Below are 22,550 nucleotides of genomic sequence, written 5' to 3'. Positions count from 1 at the left end.
ATGGTCATCAATCAGATTTGAAATCACCGACATCTTTAGCCAAATTAAATTTAACATACTGTTTTAAATTTTTAGAAATCTGTAATTTTATGAAATATTAGCTATTAGGTGTACAATTCATACAACAATTTAAAGAAATAAACTTGATTTCATATCAGGTGCTGATTTCATTTTAAACCTCCTGTTTAACATCTTCACTATATCACAGAGCTGTGGGCTTCTATGATGGCTCTTTGTATAGTACAAACAAGATGTAAATGAAGTACTTTGTATGAGGTTTACAATAAATTGTATTTTGAATTAAATAAAGAGTACCTACCCCTCAAAAATAATGGACTGAATTTACATAATAATGCGTAATCAGTAGATTGGGATGAAGTTAATTATGGGAATGATGGTAAATCGTGCAATAAATCCTCAGGTTACTTTTGTCAGCAAAGTGGCAAAAGCTTTGTTTTGATGAGTGGAAAATAAATTTGTGATAAATGTTTCTGATTTGTTTATTTGAAATAAACGACAATGCACAGATTTCATGTAATGTCATTCAGTGGAAGGGCGTAATGATGTACAGGATGTGCACTTCACATATCCCAGCCCTGTGAAAACAACACATTCATGCTTTCTAGCAAGATGACACGACAGACGATTGCAGAGAGGATCCAAGCACAACAGATATTGGATGGTGGAATGTGGCAGTAGTTGGTTTGCTCATCATATTAATGTATACCTACAAACCATATCGCTTTTGTTCAACCATGTTAGGATTACGGCTAGTGTAACTGATTGCCCTCATCTCCAAATATCAACATAGCAATACAGGACTCGAATATTCATCTTCAAAACCTTCATATTTGGTTTACGGAAAATCTCAATACTAGGCCTTTAAATAACCTAATTAGTGATCAAACATTCCAAAGACTATGGCAAGTGGCACTGTAGGCTTTACTGTGGCCAAATCCTGACTTCAACAGGCTTATATTGCAAGACTTAGCAAAAAATGGAGTTGATCTTGGCCACGTAAGGTGGAAAAGATGTAAGTTCTGATAAATGTGTGCCTTACTGATGACTTCCTCCTTATTGATCTTAGGTGGCTGTTATTGCTATAAAGAGTATTCACAAAGCCCAGCAGGATGTGGACAACAGCTCAACATCAGTACAACTTCCACTGCTAGGGCAACTTGGCAGGCAGACTGTTTTCAACGTACTGTAACAACAGTATCTCCCAGCCTGGGTTACACAGGAATTCTTCTATGTAGAGATTATGCAAGTGATGGATTGACTTTCAAGAGCAGTGTAGACAACTCAGTATTAACTCAATGGATCGCCTGTGAGACAAGTTGGATTATTATATTTGTCAGTAACATGCTGTTGCAGGTCTTGACGTCCTATAGGACCTCTCTCCCACATTCACTTGTGTGATGTCTGTGCCAAGGGGTACCTCATAGAAATCTTGTTAACGGTCAAGATGATCACACTCACTTCCAGGCATTAGTGATCCCTGCATGTTTCCATGTCATCTGCTACATCACAGAATGTACAGTATGTGTCCTCTCCTTACCGCTATGCCCAATAAAATCCATGGATGTGAAAAACATGACATGGACAACATAATTAAATCTCCACTGTGAAATTCATTTACTACACTGAAATAAGGTAAAACTAATAACACCCCCTCCCCATTGTATGCTTTCTACTTTTATTGTAGTGTGGGCAAGTGGGATGGAAAAAAACTAAATATCCTGGAAATCCCCCTTCTCTCACATTGCCCGCTGCCAGTAATAAAGGGATTCTAACTAATAATGAACATAAGAAAAAAACTTCATTCTTCAATACAAATATAATCTACATTGGTAGTTCAGGTAGGTAGCTGCGTCAGCATGCGTAGGCTGCAAAGGAACAAGTAATAGTTTATTCCATGCTGAAAAAAAGAAGAAAACACAACGTTTGGGCCGTGGAACCTTCCTCAGGTGTGATAATAATAATAAGATAGATAGATACTTTATTGATCCCTAGAGAGAAATTGCAGTGCAACAGCAGCTTAACACACACAACACAGCCACAGTGTAACGAATTATATAATAATAGTACAATACATACAATACAATACAAGAGTTACTCAGTCCGGACGCACAAGGACAAACTAGAACAGAACAGTACACAGAAAATCGTATCACACTCATATCACACATATGAATATAAATATAGATGTATATTTACATCTAATAATCTACATTGGACCATGTGAAAGCATTCACAAGACATACTCTATATACATAAGGTGATATACTCCTTTGTATGACCTGTAATGTTTTATTCTTTACTTACCGTATAAGAACACTGCTGATGATGCTGCTATAGATTTGGTGTTGGATATATTACGAGCAATGTACAAGCCTAGCTGGCATCGTCTGACAATTACAGTGAACTTTGCTGATGCAGACAGATCTGCATCTAAATATGGATGGGTGTGTTCACCACATGAAACAGAATGATCAATTAAGTTGATGAAGGACGCTCCTTGTCTACATAAGGCAGCAAAGACTGCTCCATTTAAAACCAATATTTCCAAATTCCACTGCATATTAATGATATTTCAAATGAATTAAGACATTGAAATATATTGGTTTTGTTAACTTTGGGGCTTTAAGTGCTTCTTGTTGTTTTATTTTGCCTTTTTGCTGGCATATCAACAATTTCAAGATTTGAATGTTGGAAATGGTGAAATCCAGATTTATTTAAATATTATGACTGTGAAATCTACAAAAAATAAACGTGAATAAGGTAATGCATCCCAGACAAAGCAATGAAATTTGTTGTACAAACTGTCATGGAGCCACAAAGTAATTTCACTCACAGAACATCATTTATATTTTTGTGTTTTAGTATATTTGGCAGTATTTGGCATGTACGTACTTGATATTTTCTTATCTGTAACAATTAAATGCTTCTCAAATTCTTATTTTGACACATGAAGATCTTCTCCAATAAAGCAGAAATGGTTATACATGTCCTTGTTTCACTTATCTTGGAATAGTTCATCAAAATGCTATTAAGTACCAGTTTCTCTTGCCAATAGTGAGGGTTATGTTCCTGAAAACCCCACCAAGGGTGGTACTGTAAGTATCTGCGTATATGGGAAATAGGGGGTACGTCCCCTTAGTCCTTGTTACACTCATCAATGGCTAACATTGAAAACGTCTCCCTTAAAATATACAAATACAATAATGTGAATTATAATTCCACATATGAAAGCAATAAAATATAAGAAGTAGTCAAATAGGGCAGCCCAGTAGTGCAAGGGCATTCTGCCATATGCCCAGTGTTTTTCAGGATAGGCTCTGGGCCACAGTGACCCTGAAATGGATAACCGATTACTGAAACTGAGTGAGTGATGTAGTAAAATAGAAATGTTATATGCCTTGAATCCTTCAGCCCTGAAACTTAAAAATGGAAAAGAACTGAACATCCTTAAGAGAAGACTGAAATCACGCTCATTTGAAAAATATGCAACTGAATGCCTAGCTAGGTAGAGAGGCATGTGGTGCACAAGGGAGAGGTGTGCGAAAGAGACAAAACGACAACAAAGATCATCAGATGGTGAAGAAGCTACTCACTTTTCAGAAGTTTAAAAGTGTGGAAAGCATGCAAACCGTGATGAGCACATTCTGTGACAGGGAAACACGCAGCTGACAAGAGAAACCTTTACTACAGTCGAAATCCTTACTTGAAAAAAAAGAGACTGTCTACGCGAAGAGAACCAGTAACAGCTTAGGCACTGTATATTTAGGACAGCTTTCATTCCCTTTTGATAAATTCTAAAAGGGAAAGACCTAAGCCAAGACAAATACCAGCTCCAAGAAAATGGCTTGAACTTTTTAATTAGTTCCACAGAGTAAAGATTTCGTACAGCGGCAATAAAAAGCCATATTGTTGCATAATGAAACTGAGCTGCTTAAAAATGTCTTGAAAAACACGTTACATCTCCATAAATCTGTTAATTTTCATAAATTAGCATTTTATTTTGAGTTTTCTTGTGCGCTTAGCACAATTTATTTTAATCGCACTTATGTCTTGGCACTCTAATACAAACAGTAATCAAGCTGCTTGTAATTTAAATCTTCTTTTGGACTATTCTTTTTATACCTCTTACTCATACCCTTTTTGTAAAATTGTATGAGGGTCAGCCAAGGTCTGAAACATGAGTTAACTGAGACTTCATATTCACTTCAATCCCAAAAGAATGACTTCAACACACTGCAGGGGTTACACAAGTTTTAAAAGTGGTTTGCAAAAGCATTCAATACCCTGCAAAGTTTCAACCTTTGTTGCTTTCTGAGCTTGCAATCATGACACTTTCAATAGGATTTACAATTTAGAACTTACACATTTTAACACCTATTTTTTTAAAACAGAAGATTCTCCAGGATGTAACCCTTTTGACACAGCATCCTAAAGTCAGTTCAGGTACAAAAGAATAGTACTGTATGAATGCTGACAAACTTGTCTCTGTCTGTATGTAATCAATTGGTTTAACCTGACTTCTGAGTAAAGGCAGCTGTCTCTGTACGTTCCCTCAAATAAATTAATTCCAAGCCACAACTCACATAGTGATGCATTAAATCAACCTCGAAGACCAAGGAGCTTTTAAAATAAACCAGTGAGAGAGTGGTACAGAGGCACAGATCAAAACATGATTATTCCTTTGAGTACAGTGAAGACAGTTATTAAAAAGTGGAATGTAAAATATCATATCACACAGACACTACTTAGATCAGGCTGCTCTTCAAAACAGAGCACCCAGACAAGCAAGAAACCCGTTATGGATGCCACTGTGAAGCCAACAGATAAGCACTGTTCTATATGTGAGATGGGAGTCACTGTTCATTCATCAACAACAGTCTAGCCCCAGCGTAAAGCTGGCTTCTATAGGTGAGTGGCAAGAAAAAAAAAGATTCCTCTTGTCTTGTATGAGATATTCGGCTGACACGCAGCAGACTATTTTATGGTTAGCAAAGCGTTATATCTAGCAAAAGCCCAACACAGCACATCACCCAGGAAGGACCATCCAAACTGTCAAGCAAAGTAGTGGCAGCATCATATTATGGGATGCTTCTCATTAGCTGGGAATGAGAACCTTGTCAGGATTGATGGAAAAGTGGATTGTGCCAAGTACTGGCAAATCCTAGAAACAATCCTTCTTGAGTCACTCAAGAATCTAAAACACCTGAAATATACATTTCAGCAGGACAATTAACTGAAGCACAAAGCCATTCTGAAAAAATCTGAGAACAACATGTCCTTGAGTGGCTCAGTCAAAGTGCTGACTTGAATCCAATAGAAAATGTACAGTGACACTAGTCACTATTTCCTATCCCCAGCAAACATGTCAGAACTAAAACAATTTTGCAAAGAAAAATGGAGAATTATGCCATCTCACTGTGCAACTTACTGAATTAAATACATGAATATGTCTGCAATCAGTAAATTTCACTTTGTATATTTTCTTTGTACAGTTCTTAACACTCAACGTCTTTTAGATATAACTGTGAATAGTTTAATCGTTACACTTTAGAATATGAAACACAAGAAAGATCACAGGTCCTCACCACACATTTTATAAAATAAATTAATACTTTATATACATAACTAACATACTGTAAAAAATTAAGTATCTTATTCTCTGCTGCAGTTACAAAAGATGTTGTAGTTATTAACCATTGGAGTCTTGTTACATAATAAAAGCCTCTTATTCTCAGCAGGCACCTTGTTCTCTCTTGAGTTGTAAAATGGAAAGGAGTAGCTGCTGCATTCCTCAGCACACATGGTCCTTGATTTGATTTGGCAGGACAAACATCTGAGTTTCTTAGGGTAGAAAAAAGGCAAATTATAAATGTCCGTGTTCTTCCATTTAATTAGACAGTTTCTTTATTTACTTGTAGTCTAATCCATTTGAAACGTCATGAGTTTAGCGTCACAGCCGGGCCGGCGGCAGCTCACAGCCCTCGATTTCCCTGTGAGACTGTAACATTCCCACGAGCGATCACGGTCCTCCTGTGGCTCTCAGGACCTCCTTTTGATCCGACCTTCCCCCTACCCATCAGACACCCAATCGTCTGATTACTCATTCCATCACAGTCCCCTGTGATGGAAAAGAACACCTTTTAGGAAGGTCTCTATCGTGGAGCTACTGTACCAGTGGTAGTACAGTTCTCTAGACAACCACACTGGATGTACAGTACTAGCAAACTCAACTAGGATTGTCAATCTCAGATCCTGCCTGTATCCCGGTGGCGTCGTGTGCAGCCACATCAGCCCGATACCAGTTTTCAGCCCTTCTCCTTCTCTGACCACTGTGACTCAAACAGCTGTATTGGCCTGTTAGTCAGCATTTCTTCTCCTCGCCACCTCCTCGGCTGCCTTCGGTGAGCTTTGGGCCCTCTGCCTTTGGGCACCTTCAGAGACCCACAAAACTACCCAAGCTCTAACACTTGGGTTTCAACCTGCAAAACCACCGCCTGTTCCTTTTGTGCACAGCTGCACCGTAACATTTAGAAAGTGTCTAAAGTTGTATGTGGAATGTGAAACAGGCAAACCTTGTTGCTACTATAAAGCCTAGGAATTCTAATTTTCTATCCCATTGTGGAACTGAAGTGATGATGTCCAGGAACTGACTTGTTTATTAGCCCGAAGAAAACTCTAGTATTCCAGCCATGTCCAAAAAAGAATAATCAGCTTCAATACATTTGTTTGAAGTGCAACCAAGATGTGTTACTGGAATTCTTTTCACTGATATTTATTCCTGTGGTGATCAGGAGTTTAAGGTGAAGCGAAACTAAATCCAGATTATCAAAATATGCCATCAAACAGAGAGTATTAAGTACTTAAAGTAATAGTTTAAACCAGATGTGAAGTGCATAAATTCTAACCATTCATAAACATACATGTGGCATGCAATCACAATCCACTGTAATACAGGCAGTTATATGAGCTTGGCAGTTAAATATTTTAGTGAACTTCAGATCATGCTAGTTTATAATCTGGAAAGTGTCCCATTGCAGTTGATTCTGTGCTGGTTACAGTAGCTGCAACGTGAAGCCTGTCAAAAATCATATTACGCAAAGTACAATAGACCCTCCAAGGGCAAATATCCATGTCACAGTTACAGTATATCAATAACTGTATTAAAAATTCTAATTTTACTCTTGGATAATGAGCTAACCATTACCATAAAAGTCAGTTTTACTAATAATGTTACTAATAATAATAATGTTTCGCTTTATGATATCTGTAGGAAAAGGAAAAAAAAAAACAGATGTAGAAGGCCTATCATCCAAAGCAATAAACCAGAGCAAATCTATCCATTTTGTTGGTCAGGCCAGTTGTATGCTCAGGACAATACACTAGTTTTAGTCAGGGGTGCACCTCAGTGCGGAGCTTGGGTGGGAATGAATTAAGTGGGTTGATATGGGCCAGTCTTTATTAGATAAATATATAAAATCAAGCATTTTCTTATGTTGAAAATCATATATATTTAGGCAGTGTGATCATATAACACGAGTCTGTTTTTGGCTACCATTATTCCTGTTTAGTTTGCTGCTCTAAACTGAACCTAGAATTGGAAAATTGCAATGAGAGAGAAAAAAGTGGAACAAAATCAGTGAACATAAATGTCTAATAACATTTTACATTTCTAATACAGTGTAATAGCAACAGATGGAACACAACAACTAAACGTGGTTTTTAAGGTGTATTTAGTTTTAAATTGCAAAAACTTTAAAACTTTGATAAAATGCATCAAGTCAAATATGAGCACCAGTTCTTCTTCTCCCTCCTGTTTTTCCTTAAATATCACATTTGATGCTGTCTTCTCTTCCTTGTATGAAGGCCATAAACCTACCAAAGCGTTTTAAGACCCTCACCCCACCTACAGTACATATTCCAACCCATCTGTCATTATACAGGCCAGCATCAGACCTCTTTTAAAATGCCCACCTTTGATCCCTCATCGCATTAGAACTATTGTACCCTCTAAGCCCTCTGAGAGGCTGTAGGACTGCTAGCCCTGCATTTTCCTCTTCAAGTTATCGCTGCTTGACTCACTTCAGTCTGGCTTTTGTTTGGCAGTCTGGCACACACTCAGATACGTATGACCAGCATGTTTTCAGGTATCACTCGGTTTACTGACAAGGCTTGCTTTCTACTTTTTATCCTCCAAGGCTCTGTCCTGGGTTCCCTGCTATTCTCTCTCTATACCCGCTCCCTGCGTCCTCTCATCTCGTCACACTTTTCATTTTTATGCTGAAGATGCTCAGATCTCTTTTCCTCCCTCTTATATTCAGGTCTCCTGTTATCTCTCTGCTTGTCTTGCAGTCAACTCCTCTTGGATGCAGTATCATCATTTAAAATTCAGCCTCTTAGAGTCTGATCTCCTTTTTCTCCCTCCTCTATGAACCTCTCTGCTTCTTTTGACTCCACAACCCTCTGCTCTTCCTCCTGCCAACAACCTCTGTGTCACTCTTGACAAGTGCCTTGCCTATACCCAGCACGCGTTTTCATTCACACCTGTATGCCTGTGCTGCTCTACTAAACCAACACTCGCAGAATCTGCCCCTTCCTTACCAACTACTAAATAGAACTTTAAGACCAAGCTCTGTTATGTCCCACCTAGATTGGCCAGCTTCCATGCCAGAGCTAGCCACCCACTCCAACTCATCCAACATTTTCTTTCTTACCTTGTCTTTTCTTTAGATACTCTATTACTATAGTTCCCACACTGACTCCCTGTTGCCAGTCACATCTGATTCAAAACTCCTGTTCTCATCTACCACTGTTTCAGCCTCCCTGCTTCTGCCTTTAGTCCATCACATCTTACATCCCCGCTCAGTCCTTGTCCATTTTTCAGTGCCTACTCGAGACTGATCTTTTTAGAGTGCACCTGTAATCTATCAGCTCTCTAAAAGTTACGTTCTTCACTCACTTTTAAGTAGTAGTGCACTAATATTCTCTACTTTCAAACTAGTAAATTTATTGTGTTTAATGCACCTATTAACAGTAAACATGGAATACAGTACATACTGTATATTACGCTGTTTTAATTACTGTTTTGTATAACCACTACCTGTATTCTATTTTAATTCTTACCAATCAATTCCCTTCACAATACTTACATTTCACTTCCACCTTGTGCTAACCTTGTTGTAATTTAGTTTATATTATTGTACTTAGGTGAGTGTCCCTAATCCTTACTTAATGTAACATACATGTACAGTGTATATACAGTTAGTTTCAAAATGAAATTAAACACACTGCTCCTGAAATAAAACCTAAATTCCCTGTTTATATTTTGATCTCCTGAAATATTTGAATTCTTGTTAATATTGACTAAGCCCATAAATAACACTGATGGTAAGTTTTGATGTGTTTTTGGTTCTTAAAAGAGTCACCAAAGACTAATTATACAAAATGAAATAGTTGAATTCCTTTGGAGATGGGAAAGTCTCCTCAAAAGATGCAAAAAAGAAAGCATTATAAAAATGTACAGTACATTACAATCTGTTTTCTTCTATGGTTACATAAATAATCTTATTTTTAAATATTGTAAAACCCAGAACACAGACACTTCATACATAAGCCTTTATGTACAGAGAACAGGCCTCTTATCTACTGGTTGTCACCATAAGGAAACAATGCAGGAGCTGTATTTTTAATTAAATGCCCCATTTTGTGGTTTTAGGGAAGCTATTCCCAAAGCAATTTCCATCTGCAGGGAATAGGGTAGCTGTTTGTACCCATCTGTGGCAGGCCTCCTAATTGCATGCTTGACAATTGAGATGTAATTAGAACACTGCTCTTTGCTTCGCTACAGCTAATTAATCTTTCCAAAGCAGAGGTTATTTTTAATTTCTGAAACATAAGAAAGGTCACTGAACCATCTACACTGAACATGTGGTTAAAACTGGTGTGGATGGTGTGTTCTTGGGTATGTCATAAATGCTAAAAGTCAGTACACTGCAATCTGGTACTTCAGAAAGATAATACTAAATTGTGGAAATTGTTAAATATCTGTAGGATGAAAGTTCATAATGCTGTTTTCTCCATCGAAAAAAACTGTACTGCCTTTAAACTGTGACAGTTTTAAATATTTGAAGTATTTTAATAAAAGGTTGTAGACTGTATGAAAACTGAACTCATATTTTAAAAAGAAAGTAAAAAACACAACACATAAGACACATGTTATTTCATCTGATTCCACATTCATTTAGCTGGTATTTTAAGATGATCTGGATGTAGAGTTAGTCCTTTGTTGTGGATAGCTAATTTAACAGTCCTCAGAAAATCACATTATAAATGGTAATCTTTTACATTCAAACAAGAACTTTTTTTGTACAGTACATTGTTTCATAGTAGCTTGGTTACTTACAGCTAAATCATCACTGAAATCAATTTCATCCAAATCCAAATATTCAGGGGCATCCATGGTTTCTCTGCAGAAACATCATGTGAAGTCAGACTCCTGGTACACCGTGAACCTGAGGATGAAAAGAATGTCATCTCAGTTGTTAAGAAAGTACACACACATGTAAAGTTGATGTTTACAACTGTTTATAAAAGGTATGTATAGTATTCTGTGATGTTTACAGCAGTAAAATAAAAAATACAAATAAAAGTAACAATGACAAGCTACCCATGCTCCTTAAAACTACTAAAAAGAAAACACCAGCTTTTTGTACTACTTACGTACGTGGAATAAATGTGCTTTATTCAGATATGCAGAAAGACTTATTTAATCTAAAAACATCAATACCTTTGAATTTTTGGTGTTTTATATTATATGTAAAAAAGTAAAAGTCAATTAAAAGAATCTCAAAGGAACATTAGGTCTTGCTCAGCTTGTATGGAAGTTATGAAACTTTGACCGAACTTACGTTAGGTTAGACGATAATATATTTTTAAAGAATATATAGAATATAGAATACGTTTTCAAAGGACAAAGGAATATATCTAATGTGCAAATATCTCCCTGCCACACTAGGAGAACAAGTTCCCTTAATCTCCTTACACTACATAATGCTTTTAGCTGTGCGGCTTGGGTCAGTGCAAACTTGAGGCAGTCCTTACAGTGCTGATGCCCTCCTGTGTTCCAGGAAGACCCAGGAGCCCAGATGCCTGATTCTGTTGATGTAGTCAACCACCCCCTTCCCCAGGGACCACTGCCTTGACATTCTGAAGTTAATGGTCAGATGTAAAGGCACACATGTCTTACATGAGGTACAGAACTTGCCAGGTTTTTTATCTGTTCTTGCATTTCCTGAGCCTCCAATATACGGTACACTCCCGTTGACTAAATATATATTCTACTAGAATGTCTTTTTTTCACTATTTCAACTGGTTTGGTTGGCAAATAAATCATCCCTTTCTTAATATTTGCTTTTGTAGAATTGTATGAAATGTGCTCCCTAAAACTGTGGTATCCCCTCCCTAATACCCTATTGCTTATTATAAATTACACTCTTCAGCTGCCTACATCTAATCATGTAGCAATCCATTCATTATTACATGATTCAGATACATAATGGAGCTGAGAAAATCCATGGCCTAGTCATTTTTTGCTTTTTTCTAATGCCTATTTCTTTTTTTTTTAAAGTTTTGTCAAAAAAGTTATGTAGTTGAGAGTTTTTAAAGTGAGCAAATGTGCAAACATGCTATTTAATTTATTCAGTGCTTGATTTCTTAAAGTTCAATGCAAGATTATATAAACCGAGCTTTTAACTTTATTCTTCATAAATTGCTACCTGTGAATTGAAGCACCAAGAGTCTTGAGTGATTTTCTTCTTTATCAAAGTCACTTGTGGATGAATTCTTTCATGGTTGTTTGTTCTGTTTGGTTTGAGCTGAGCATGCAACATACTTCAGGTTTTAAGCTTTATAGGTCATGAGAATGTATAGAGATATTTCACAATAAGAAAGTATGTTTTGCAATATTACACCAGGAGGTAAAAAAAATCAACGTCTTACTTTGTAATGAGTTATTAACCCTTAACTTGTTAAGAGTAAAGAATGTACTAAGCTTGATTTTTCCTTCACTGTGTTTTCCTGCTATACATTTACCTTGTATGTAAAACATTCTGAGATGTTGCTCACCAAGAAAAGGCAATCCATAAACTGAAAATTGTTTTATTGGAAAAAACGAAGGCAAAATTACAAATGAGATTAACTATCCAAAAATACAGACTTGAAAACCTCACAATCTTTAACACAATCCCTTTTTACGTTTTTACTTAAAAATAGTTAATTGACTAATTAACGTAATTAGTTTTGTAAAAGCAAAGTATTATTAAACACAATCTTTATATTTTCTAAGAATCTTATGTGCAAACAAATCTAATTTATTACCTTTAAATGAAAGAATAAGTTCTGGAATTGGTCAAAACTTGTAATTATCTTAATCTTCAAAATAATTCCAAAACTGAAGATTCTTTTTGGGACTTCAGTAAAAAGCTCAATGTACGTTACAGAAACTTTAACATAAGTTTGTTATTTAACATTAAATATTGCACTAGAATTGATTACTGATAGCTGGCGAGTAAAGAATTCTTAATAAAATAAAACATTTATTGATAAAATATATACACAAATATAAATTCTGTTCAGTTCTGAGCTGGGATGGATGAACGTTTTTTTACACATAAAAAATACATTTCGCAAACTGATTGAATATAAAACGTTAAAGATAAAACCCACGCATCACAGTAATACAACACATTTTCACAGACTGTATAGGGCATTTGTGATAATAAAAATAGGCTGCACAAAAGAGTTTCAGACAACATAGGTACTGAAGGTACAAGGACACTGCAGTTTTAAGTAAGGGTAAGCCACTTGGTCAGCTATCAAGATAAAGAATGACTTACAGTAATAATTTCTTAATATAGAACAGATCTACTGTATTACTGACATACAATGTGAAAGCTACTCTCAAAATGTATGAAACTGACTAGAATATGACCAAGGACAAAAACCTTTTACAGGTTAATTTGTTAAAGACTTCATTGAAAATATTACAGTAAAGTCTTTGTCGAGCACAACAGAAACCTAATATGTAAAAGTGTCTTAGGGATTCCCATTTAAAAAATAATTAAAAAAATCAAAGTATGACATAAACAGTTGTTCTCACTGAAGATCCCTGAAAATAAAATGAACATACTCTATGACATATGTGTCTTCATGGTGTCTTATTCAAAAGTACTGAAATAAGAAATTCTCCTGAAAATGACTTAATGAAATATATCAATCTTGTTTGCTTACATTTTCTCCACTTAGCACCTATGCGGGTTATGTTTAAGCTTAATGTGCCAGAAGCAGAATATATTTTTCTCTACTTGTATTTGCTGCCTAAATAATTGTCTTTCTCTTTATTGAGATCGGAGTCTGAGACATTTCTTGCATATTGTCTATTTCAAAATGTGTCCCTGTAATTTGGAACACTGAACCAATTAAACAGTGTCTGCAATCCAGGACACTCCCTTTTACTTTTTGAAAGGATCTATAATCAATTATATTTATTGTTAAACAAAAACAAAAGAAGAGACATGCTTGTCTGCAAAATGCCTCTTTGAAAGCACACTTCTCATCCTGCTGATGAACAAATAATCTTCCTTGTCCCATATTTTTTCCAGCATGTTGGCACTGATATACAGTACAGTATGTACTGTATGTGTCCAGAACAGGTACTGATTTCTGTTGTAGAGCAGCAGCACAAATCCTATTTATTCATCACCCTCCTCACTCTGCGTATGGTGACCTGAGTACAGTGGCTAGTTGCTCCTTTGCCTTGTTCAATTTTAAAAAACATAACGGTCTCAGAACAGTCCTGGTTTTGTAGCTCATAGCAATGAAAATGAAAGGACTGAGAGCAGAATAGGCAGAAGACAGTATGGCAAGCAGCACTGGAAAAAAATAATAAGAACCCAACTTGTCTAGGAACTGCAGCAGAGTATAATGGGAAACCCACAGACCACACACAAGAAACATCAGAGGCAAAACAAGTTTGGAAGCCATGAAAACCTCGCTCTCTGATTTGTCTTCACCAATCCAGATGTCTCCATAACTTGCAACACGATATTCTCTCAAAAGCAACACAATCCGCACACAAACAAGGAGCAAAACCGTCAGTGGCAACACATCTACGACAGTTAAAACAACCACACCATACAGGAGCTGTACCTCAGAGTTAGTATATTTGACTTGACATGCAATGTGAGTCCAGTTTCTGTTATCAGTCACATTGTGTAAACTCTCTCCTTTCTCAACAAAGAATAAGAGAGGGCAGCTTACTCCAACTGCAGTGGCCCATAGCACTGCCATAACAAAGCAAAGCGCTGTGTTCCTGTTCACACTGGGTGTTGCAGTTAAAGGATGAACGACCCGGTTGAGCCTGATAACATAGAACAATGCCACAAAGAGAGTAAACCAGATGGCAAGCATGTCGGTGAAGGTAGAGGTGAATGTGATAATCTTGCAGCCAGCTGTATTGAATATCTCCACATTTCCGGCAATGGAAACAATGCTTAGCAAGTTCACAACCAAGATCCTGGTCAAGTGAATGAGAGCGGTGTTCAGGAGCAGCATGCATGATGTTCTCTGTCGCTGGGCTAAGTATTTCCATGTACCAAGAAGCAGGATTGAGTTACCCACAAAACCAATCAAGCCTAGGACAAGGTAAGCAATCCATTCTGTATCACTTGATGAAATTGGCATCCTATTAAAATAATTCATGCTTTTCGGCATGAGAAATAAAATATATGCATTGCATATATATAAACATAAGCACTTTAAGTTACATATACTGTACATTCATATATTCTCAAGCAACGCACTTCATCTCGTCATACCACATGAATAAATCCTCTGCTACTTCACCGTGTTGTTTTGCTAGAAGCGTTCCTGGTAAAAAAAAACAAATCTGAACAGTAAACATAATTAAAACCCCTCCTGCTCCAATGAACACTAGAGCGTAAATCTCAAGAGTCATTTATCAAAAGCAAAGTCATTAAGAACCACTTTATTACACATTAGAACACAGAGGATTTTAAAAGATCCCTGGTACAAAAAGGTTTTCTTCAGCATGTGACATATTATATCTTACACATTAGGACAGAGTAATATTAATTTAAATTTAACTTATAGGTTCTTATTATACGCAGAAGACAATGTCTCAGTGGATACTGAAAATGCCTTTGTTGCCAGCTCTACAAGACTTCAGCAAAGCATGAAAACAATAACCCTATTTAACATAACCGATTTAATCAAAGCATGTTTTGAAAAAGGATAACCAACTAATATTGTAATGCAGCTTTTTGTAGTTAAGACTTCAATCCAGTACAAAACTTGTGCAAAATAACAGTTACCTTTAAGACCACTGTTGTCTTATTTTAATATAACTTCAGATACTTAAATTACACAGAAAATGTTTGATTGCAAACAGGTCACTAACATCATTCATTAGATCATTAAACCACACTGCCAAAACATAACTAATAATGAGAACCAAGCTAAATAGTATATTTCCATTGCTTAATTTGAAAGGGACATGGTGAACATTAACAACATTAACAGCAGAACTGATTTTAAAGAAGTATTATTTTTCTAGATTTCAAAATGGAAGTAGTTTACAATCCGTAGATGGGTATAGCTTCATCCGCTGCTATACCATGAACTGTACAACATGCACACAAACAAAATGGTCATGGAGATACATGCTCAGGTTTTACTGGATCATTCCAGATATGCAAAACTTACCCCTATCTTGTTTTTTTCATTGTACTGTATATTGGAAAGAATGAATTGATCTACTGTACATATGATCTGAAATGAATACACAAATTCCATTGAAAAAGTTCATGAGGGATGATGGACCAGAAACATATAACTCAGAACTACAACTTTATGTGCTCTTGCAGGTGTTTTTGCTAAATATGATTTGCTCTCATTGCACCTGGTTTTATCAGTTTTCAGGTAAGCAATTCCCATTTATTGACAGCTTTCCACAACTTTAGGAATAGCTACACAACCATAAACTCAAGAGCTGCACAAACAAGCTCAGAATATTATTAAAAAGTAGCTGTAACAGCACATGACGTGTTTTGACTAAAAGAGAATGAGCTCTTTTCATATAAAATAGTTATTTTAATATCCAAATTGATTCTTTAACATTGTAAGTGAACTTCTACTGCCCTGTTATAAGACCCTGTCTTTATTCAATGTGGAAATGTGATGGTTGGTGTGTTAAAAAAAAGTTTTTGTTGCCTGACCTGTCACACTCCTGGAAACAGTCATCAGAAGGACAGCAGTAAAAAAAATCAATGGGTAGTATAACAGAGAATGAAAACGGAATATTTTCATGGCTGGATCCTTTTGGAATTTGTCCATTGCTTCATGTTTGCAATATTTCTGTTATAAATATAACTTATTTTGTAGGTTAAATTAATCAAAGTATATATTTCACCATATACTCTCTAGGTGATTAATATATACGTTATACATAAACAATTACGATTTACTTTAAATCAGTTGATCTCTAGCAGCCTTTTGTATGAAACCAGTGAATGAAAGAGATTTTGCAATCATTTTACTTCCACTGCTGCATAAATGAATCACCAAGTAACTGAAACTTTATATTCAATCTTTGAAGTTAATAGGTTCAATATAATGATATATTTAGATTTTTTTTGTTTGGTTTCTAACCACAAAATGGCAGATCACATTGGAAATAGGGTGCAATTAAATTTACAAAAAAGGTAATGAACTTCAAAAAGGTTTCCGTACTGTAAGCTTTTATGTTTCATTTTATTTTCTAACAAAATTGGCTTCCTTTGAAAGCTGACCCTTTCATTTTTCTTCTGTCTAAAAATACCATCACCCTAAACAGACCGCAAGTGGCAAAGTCAGAAAGCAGACATCCCTGAAACAGCTACAGTATTTAAGGACTGTACTTACCATTATTTGGGATACAGCCATATACAGTGCAGTCCATACGTATTTGCACAGTGACACAATTTGTGCTGTTTTGGCTCTGTACTCCAGTACATTGGATTTGAAATAAACAATGACTATGAGGTTAAAGTGCAAAATGTCAGCTTTAATTCGAGGGTATTTACACCTACTGATATTGGGTAAACCATATAGGAATCACAACCCTTTTTATACATAGTCCCCCCATTTCATGGGGCCAGGTCATTGTCCTGCTGCAAGGTGAAGCGCCAATGAGTTTTGAAGCATTTGGTTGGATCTGAGCAGATAAGATGCTAGATTTCAATGTGCTGGAGTACAGAGCCACAACAACAAAAATTGTGTCACTGTACAAATACTTACGGACTGCACTGTATAGAATAAGACCAAGGTTACAAATGACAGGAGCTCAATTTGCTTCTTAGGCTGCTGGTAGTTTAATGCATTATATCAGAAATATCATCAAAAGCACCTATCAACACTGTCATGATGATATATTATTTTATTACTACTATTAATTTACTTAACAGATACACTTATCCAGGTCAACCTACAATATGGAAAAATAATTTTAAATACACAGACAAATAATGCAGATGAAAAAGGGAAAAAATCAAACAACAATGCTAACACAAAGGATTTTCCAGAGTCAGTTTCAACAATGTGACTATGAAGCATACAGGGAAGCAATTAAAAAGGCAAACATAATGTTAGACTAGTTTACCAACTATACCAGGACCTATAGTAGATTACTGATAAAATGAGGTGGAGCAGTGGTCCTAATACAGATCTCTGTGGCACTCCACTAAATGTAATATCCCAGTTGGAGTATTCAACTTCTTATCTGAACTCTCCTTCTTCTACTCTTTAATCATTTCAAATCAGCACATTACCTTGAAAGCCCAGTATCTGCAATTTGAAAATGTATCTTTTATGAGGATCTTTATTAAAAGATTCGTAAAAACAAACTACACCAGGTACGCACATCAGAGAGAACAGTCCTAACAAATCCTACTTTAGGTTATAAATTATCATAACACTATCATTTTATGATGAGTTAAAAAAAAAGTAGTGTGCTTATAACAATACGGTATTCAGACAAGGAAATATATCATATATACTGTATATTAATAATGTGACAGGTGAACAAAAAAATGTCATAATTCTCATTCTCATTCAGTCAGAGCAGGGGAATTAGTTATCAGTCATATGTATTTCTACCCAATGTATAAAGTGCTCCTCGTCTGTTAACTAACCCTCTGAAATAAACATGGGTTTCGGACAGAGACAAAGACAGGCTGGCTCTCATGTACTGTATCATGTGGGAGTAATCAATACTACTAGCTGATGAGACTGTGAGAAATGGATACAGAAGAGGTGACTTAAGGAGTGCGGTAGATGCTACTTTAAAGGGAATTTCAATAATTTGCCCCCTTACACGTACTTTAAACTGCTAAATGTCACTTAAAACAACAGAAACCTACTATTAATGTGTTAGCTGCAAATCAAGATAGGCTGTATTTCATAATGATACATCAGTTTAAATTCACATGTTGTTGCTCCCACTGGTAATGAAAAAACCGTCTTTAATCAAATCCCAGTACATTTCACAGGCTATATCAATATATGATAACACTAATTTCAGTTAATCAAAACAGCATGCCTGATTGCAACTGATGCAGCCATCTAGAATGTGTATCAAATTGATGTCAGCAGAAAGCACACTGCAGTATACTACAGTCCTGTCCGGCATGCTGCTTTCAGCCCTCAAAACAGATTGACAGGTGGCACTTGTGTTGCATGAGATGTTACTAAAAGTGTAGCTTCATTTAATCTCGTTTTTCTTAGTCAAATAATTATATTTCTTGAAAATACAACATATTTTACATGTTATGTAAACATATAAAATATATAGCCTAGCTACATTTTTAAAATGTAGCATGGCTCTAGAGTATTTTCTTCTGAAAAGGAGATGAAATGCCACGAATGGAGCCTGGATTGAACCTTGATTTTTTAATGTGTCTGGTGTCACGGTGTCATTCTCCAAAAACAAGGCGTTTCATGGAGAGCCCATAAACTAATCAGAACAACTGAAATTGTTTATATTGCAATTTGCTGAAATATTGCTGCGGTAATGTATGCACTGCTCGACAAATGTTAAGATTATTTTATTGACTGCAAAATGCTTGCAAAACAGTGATGCAAATAAAGGCATCTAGATGAAGGCAGCCTGGTGACAGTATTACTGTAGTCGATGTACAGTATGGAAAGACATAAACATGGTTGCAAATTTATTGAATTCTATTTAAATATTATATTAAAATGTCTTGAGCGGTGCATACAGTACCTCAATAATGTAATGTACATAACAAGCATTAACATGTTAATATTCATGTACACATTATGGTATCATATTAAAAAAATCTAATCTCATCTTATTGACTTTGGCAAAATGCCTTTTCAGTCAGTCATATTCCATCAATGGTTAGCGATAGAGGACACGAAATCACATTCCTCTGGGTACTCCAGTTTCCTCCTACAATCCAATGGTACTGATAAGTTAATTGGCTTCTGGGGAAACGGTTAATGTTAATGTCCGAGAATGAACCCTGTGACGGACTGGGGTCCCGTCCACCTTGTGCCCACTGCTTCTGGGATAAGTTCCAGCTCCCCCTGTGGCCCTGTACTGGTTAAAGCAGTTAGGAAAGAGACGGACATTAACACGTACTTGTTTATAACAAAACCTTCCATACGAAAACCTGGAATAGTAGCCTTAAGAGAATAATACTTTTTACATGTCAACTTTTTAAAATAAATTTAAAGATTTCAAACCTTTCCATATTATAAATTAACTGCCTAATATATACTTCAGCCTAATCCTATATCAGGACATTCTTTGAACTAGATAAAGTCGTCTTAAGTAACTGATTCCAGGGCTAGTAACAAGCCTATACTGTACATTTCTGGTGGTCTGTGAACGTCTTCAATATGATCCCAAGTCTGTTGTTGCCTTAGACACTTTCTTTTGAATTCATAACTCTGTTCCATGGCTCCTTTTACAGTTAATCCCATTTGCATTTGTCCTTGCTTAATACCCCTTTCAAAACAAGAGATGCAGCTAATGAATTTAGGGGCAAATCCCCTCAAAGAATTAGCATTTCTAGAGAGCTGTACTTTGTATTCACATGTGCTTCTTGGAAGCTAACTAAATTAACCCTTGATGAAACACACTTCCAGTCTCTGGTATCCTGTGTTAATAATATAAACATATATTTATTTAAATGCATATTTAAGCAGCTACAGTAGTTTCAGTGCAAAAATCATGGTTCTGTGTATCAGACCTGAGGAATAAAAAAAATTTCACTCCTAGACAGTGCTTGCAAAACTGAAACCTAATGTTTTTCCTCTTTCTTTTTTTAAGGTGACAAATCTGCTACATTTGCACTCTTAATTATGCTTATTCATTCCAGCTTTACGAATCCATGTCCTACATTTTGTATGAAAAAATAGATTTAAAATATAACTTCACAACCAAATACTGTAGTAGTTTCTGCTCTGGTTTCCTCCCACAATCCAAAGACATACTGTACTGGTAGGTTTATTGGCTTCTGGGAAACCTAGCCGTGATGACAGTGTGTGTCTGTTTTTGTGTCTGTGAGCCCTGCGATGGACTGGCACCCTGTCCAGGGTGTACCCTGCCTTGCACCCGTTTCTTGCCGGGATAGGCTCCGGCTCCCTTGTGACCCAGAACTGAAGGAAGCAGTTAGAAATGGCTGGATGGATAATATTTTTGTGATATATAAATAGCAATATATATTATATTTTTGTCAATTATTTAATATGTAACATGATTGTAAAAATGTGGTTCAAAAATGTATAGCCTAATTAATTAGTTAGGTCCTGACCAAAAACTTCAAGGTGTTGATTTGATCTCTATAATTATATTAATCTAAAGACAAGGCTTCATATTTAATTTTAATGAACTTGATACCTTACAGCTGATTACTTGTGCTTGCTTACAACATTTGATCGCAGTGTCATTACAGACATCATAAGGCATCAGAATAAAAACCAGGTTAGTTAGCTGATCACTGCTAAATATCACAGTGCTTTAAAAGACCTGGATATTTTATTATCGTTAATTTACAAAATACTATACTATTTTTAAATAATATTACTAGTATGGCTACACAACTTCTAAATAAGAATTTGATCACGTAATAGATGTGCACTGGAAATCTGAAAAAATGTTTACAATTATTATGTGTTATACTGTACACCGTTGTTGACCAAATTTCCTTTATTCCTATTACAATATGTCCATCTACAAACAATAGCACTGGTGTCATCTATCACCACTACTCACCTTATCAGAGAAAATGTTTTACTCAAGTAAATTAATTCTCAACAGCAGTATGTTTGGAATAGGAGATGAAGATTTCCTAGCTCTGTGAAAGCATTTATGAAGCTGCTGTCAAGTCAAATATTTACACAGAGTAACAAAAGAAAGTCACATATTTTTTATATTTGGAGTACATCTAACTTAACAATACAGTAGAATAATTTATAATTATAACTGAAATACATCTCAACATTGAAATTTATTTTTCTAAATATTAAAATGCATCTTTGATGATCTTTAAATGCACATTTGTTTAGAATTATACAGTACATGAAATTGGAAATGTGTAGAACATTAGAATGTACTGTTTATTAAATAAGATTTATGCAATACAATTTTTTCTTTACATTATGAGTCTAATCTTCAATTGTGTGCTAAATGCAAAGGAAGTTACTTAAGCAAATACAGTTTTTAGTCATTTCCTAAAATTCAATATCATTAAAACAAAAGAATTCATCATTAAATTTGGAATACTTCAATTGGAATTTCGCATCACAACCAACTCTGATGAACCAAAGCAAACTCAACTGCATGACAGATATCAAATTAATAGGTACACTCATCTACTTTGTTGTCTTATGGTCACTGAAAATGATGCAGTATATCATTTTACATTACTTAACATGATTCTCAAATCTAAAACAAATCTACATTTTATGTTGACTCCTAGACCTTTCATTTGATTCAGAATAAACACAAAACATTACAAAGAGCAGAAACCCACACCACATAAATATGGATTCATAGACTTTGGGGAAACTCTGAGTGAAGTGTTTGATCATCAGTGTGAAAGTGTGTGGTACTTTTAGCTCCTTCAACTACTTGTGCTGCAGACCCAAGCCTGTTCTTTAAGTTATAAATTGTGGTGAAAAAAGCCAAAACCTTCATTTTTATGATGATGAATCTTTAGATGCTTGTATGTCAGCAAAAAAACTGAACAAGGTCCTGTTCAAACTGGTTCTTGCAGTTTCAATAAACTAAAAAAAAACTTTTTAAATTTGGTACATTAGTTTTTTCACAAGCAGGTTTCTTAATGTCCATGGAGTGGACATTAAACTGTCTGGCTTGGCATTTCAAGTCAGATAGTTTGAATCAATGTCATTTTCATCCATTGGGATATAATACCCATACTGTAGTATTT

At 35.7% G+C, this 22,550-nt stretch overlaps 1 protein-coding gene across 2 annotated transcripts in view; it reads right to left on the bottom strand.

Moving 5' to 3' along the window:
• The window catches only part of sncaip (synuclein, alpha interacting protein), a 52,425-nt gene that overhangs the window by 18,464 nt on the left and 11,411 nt on the right, over nt 1–22,550 (bottom strand). For both annotated transcript variants that reach the window (XM_088911466.1, XM_088911467.1), the window contains exon 2: nt 10,421–10,529. In XM_088911466.1, the coding sequence (XP_088767592.1) occupies nt 10,421–10,477 (57 nt within the window). In that variant the 5' untranslated portion in view covers nt 10,478–10,529. The remainder of the gene's footprint in view (nt 1–10,420; nt 10,530–22,550) is intronic.

Source organism: Atractosteus spatula, chromosome 3 (assembly GCF_055471065.1).
Source record: "Atractosteus spatula isolate fAtrSpa1 chromosome 3, fAtrSpa1.hap1, whole genome shotgun sequence".
Classification (NCBI taxonomy): Eukaryota; Metazoa; Chordata; class Actinopteri; order Semionotiformes; family Lepisosteidae; genus Atractosteus; species Atractosteus spatula.
This window is presented reverse-complemented; position numbering and strand designations above follow the sequence as displayed.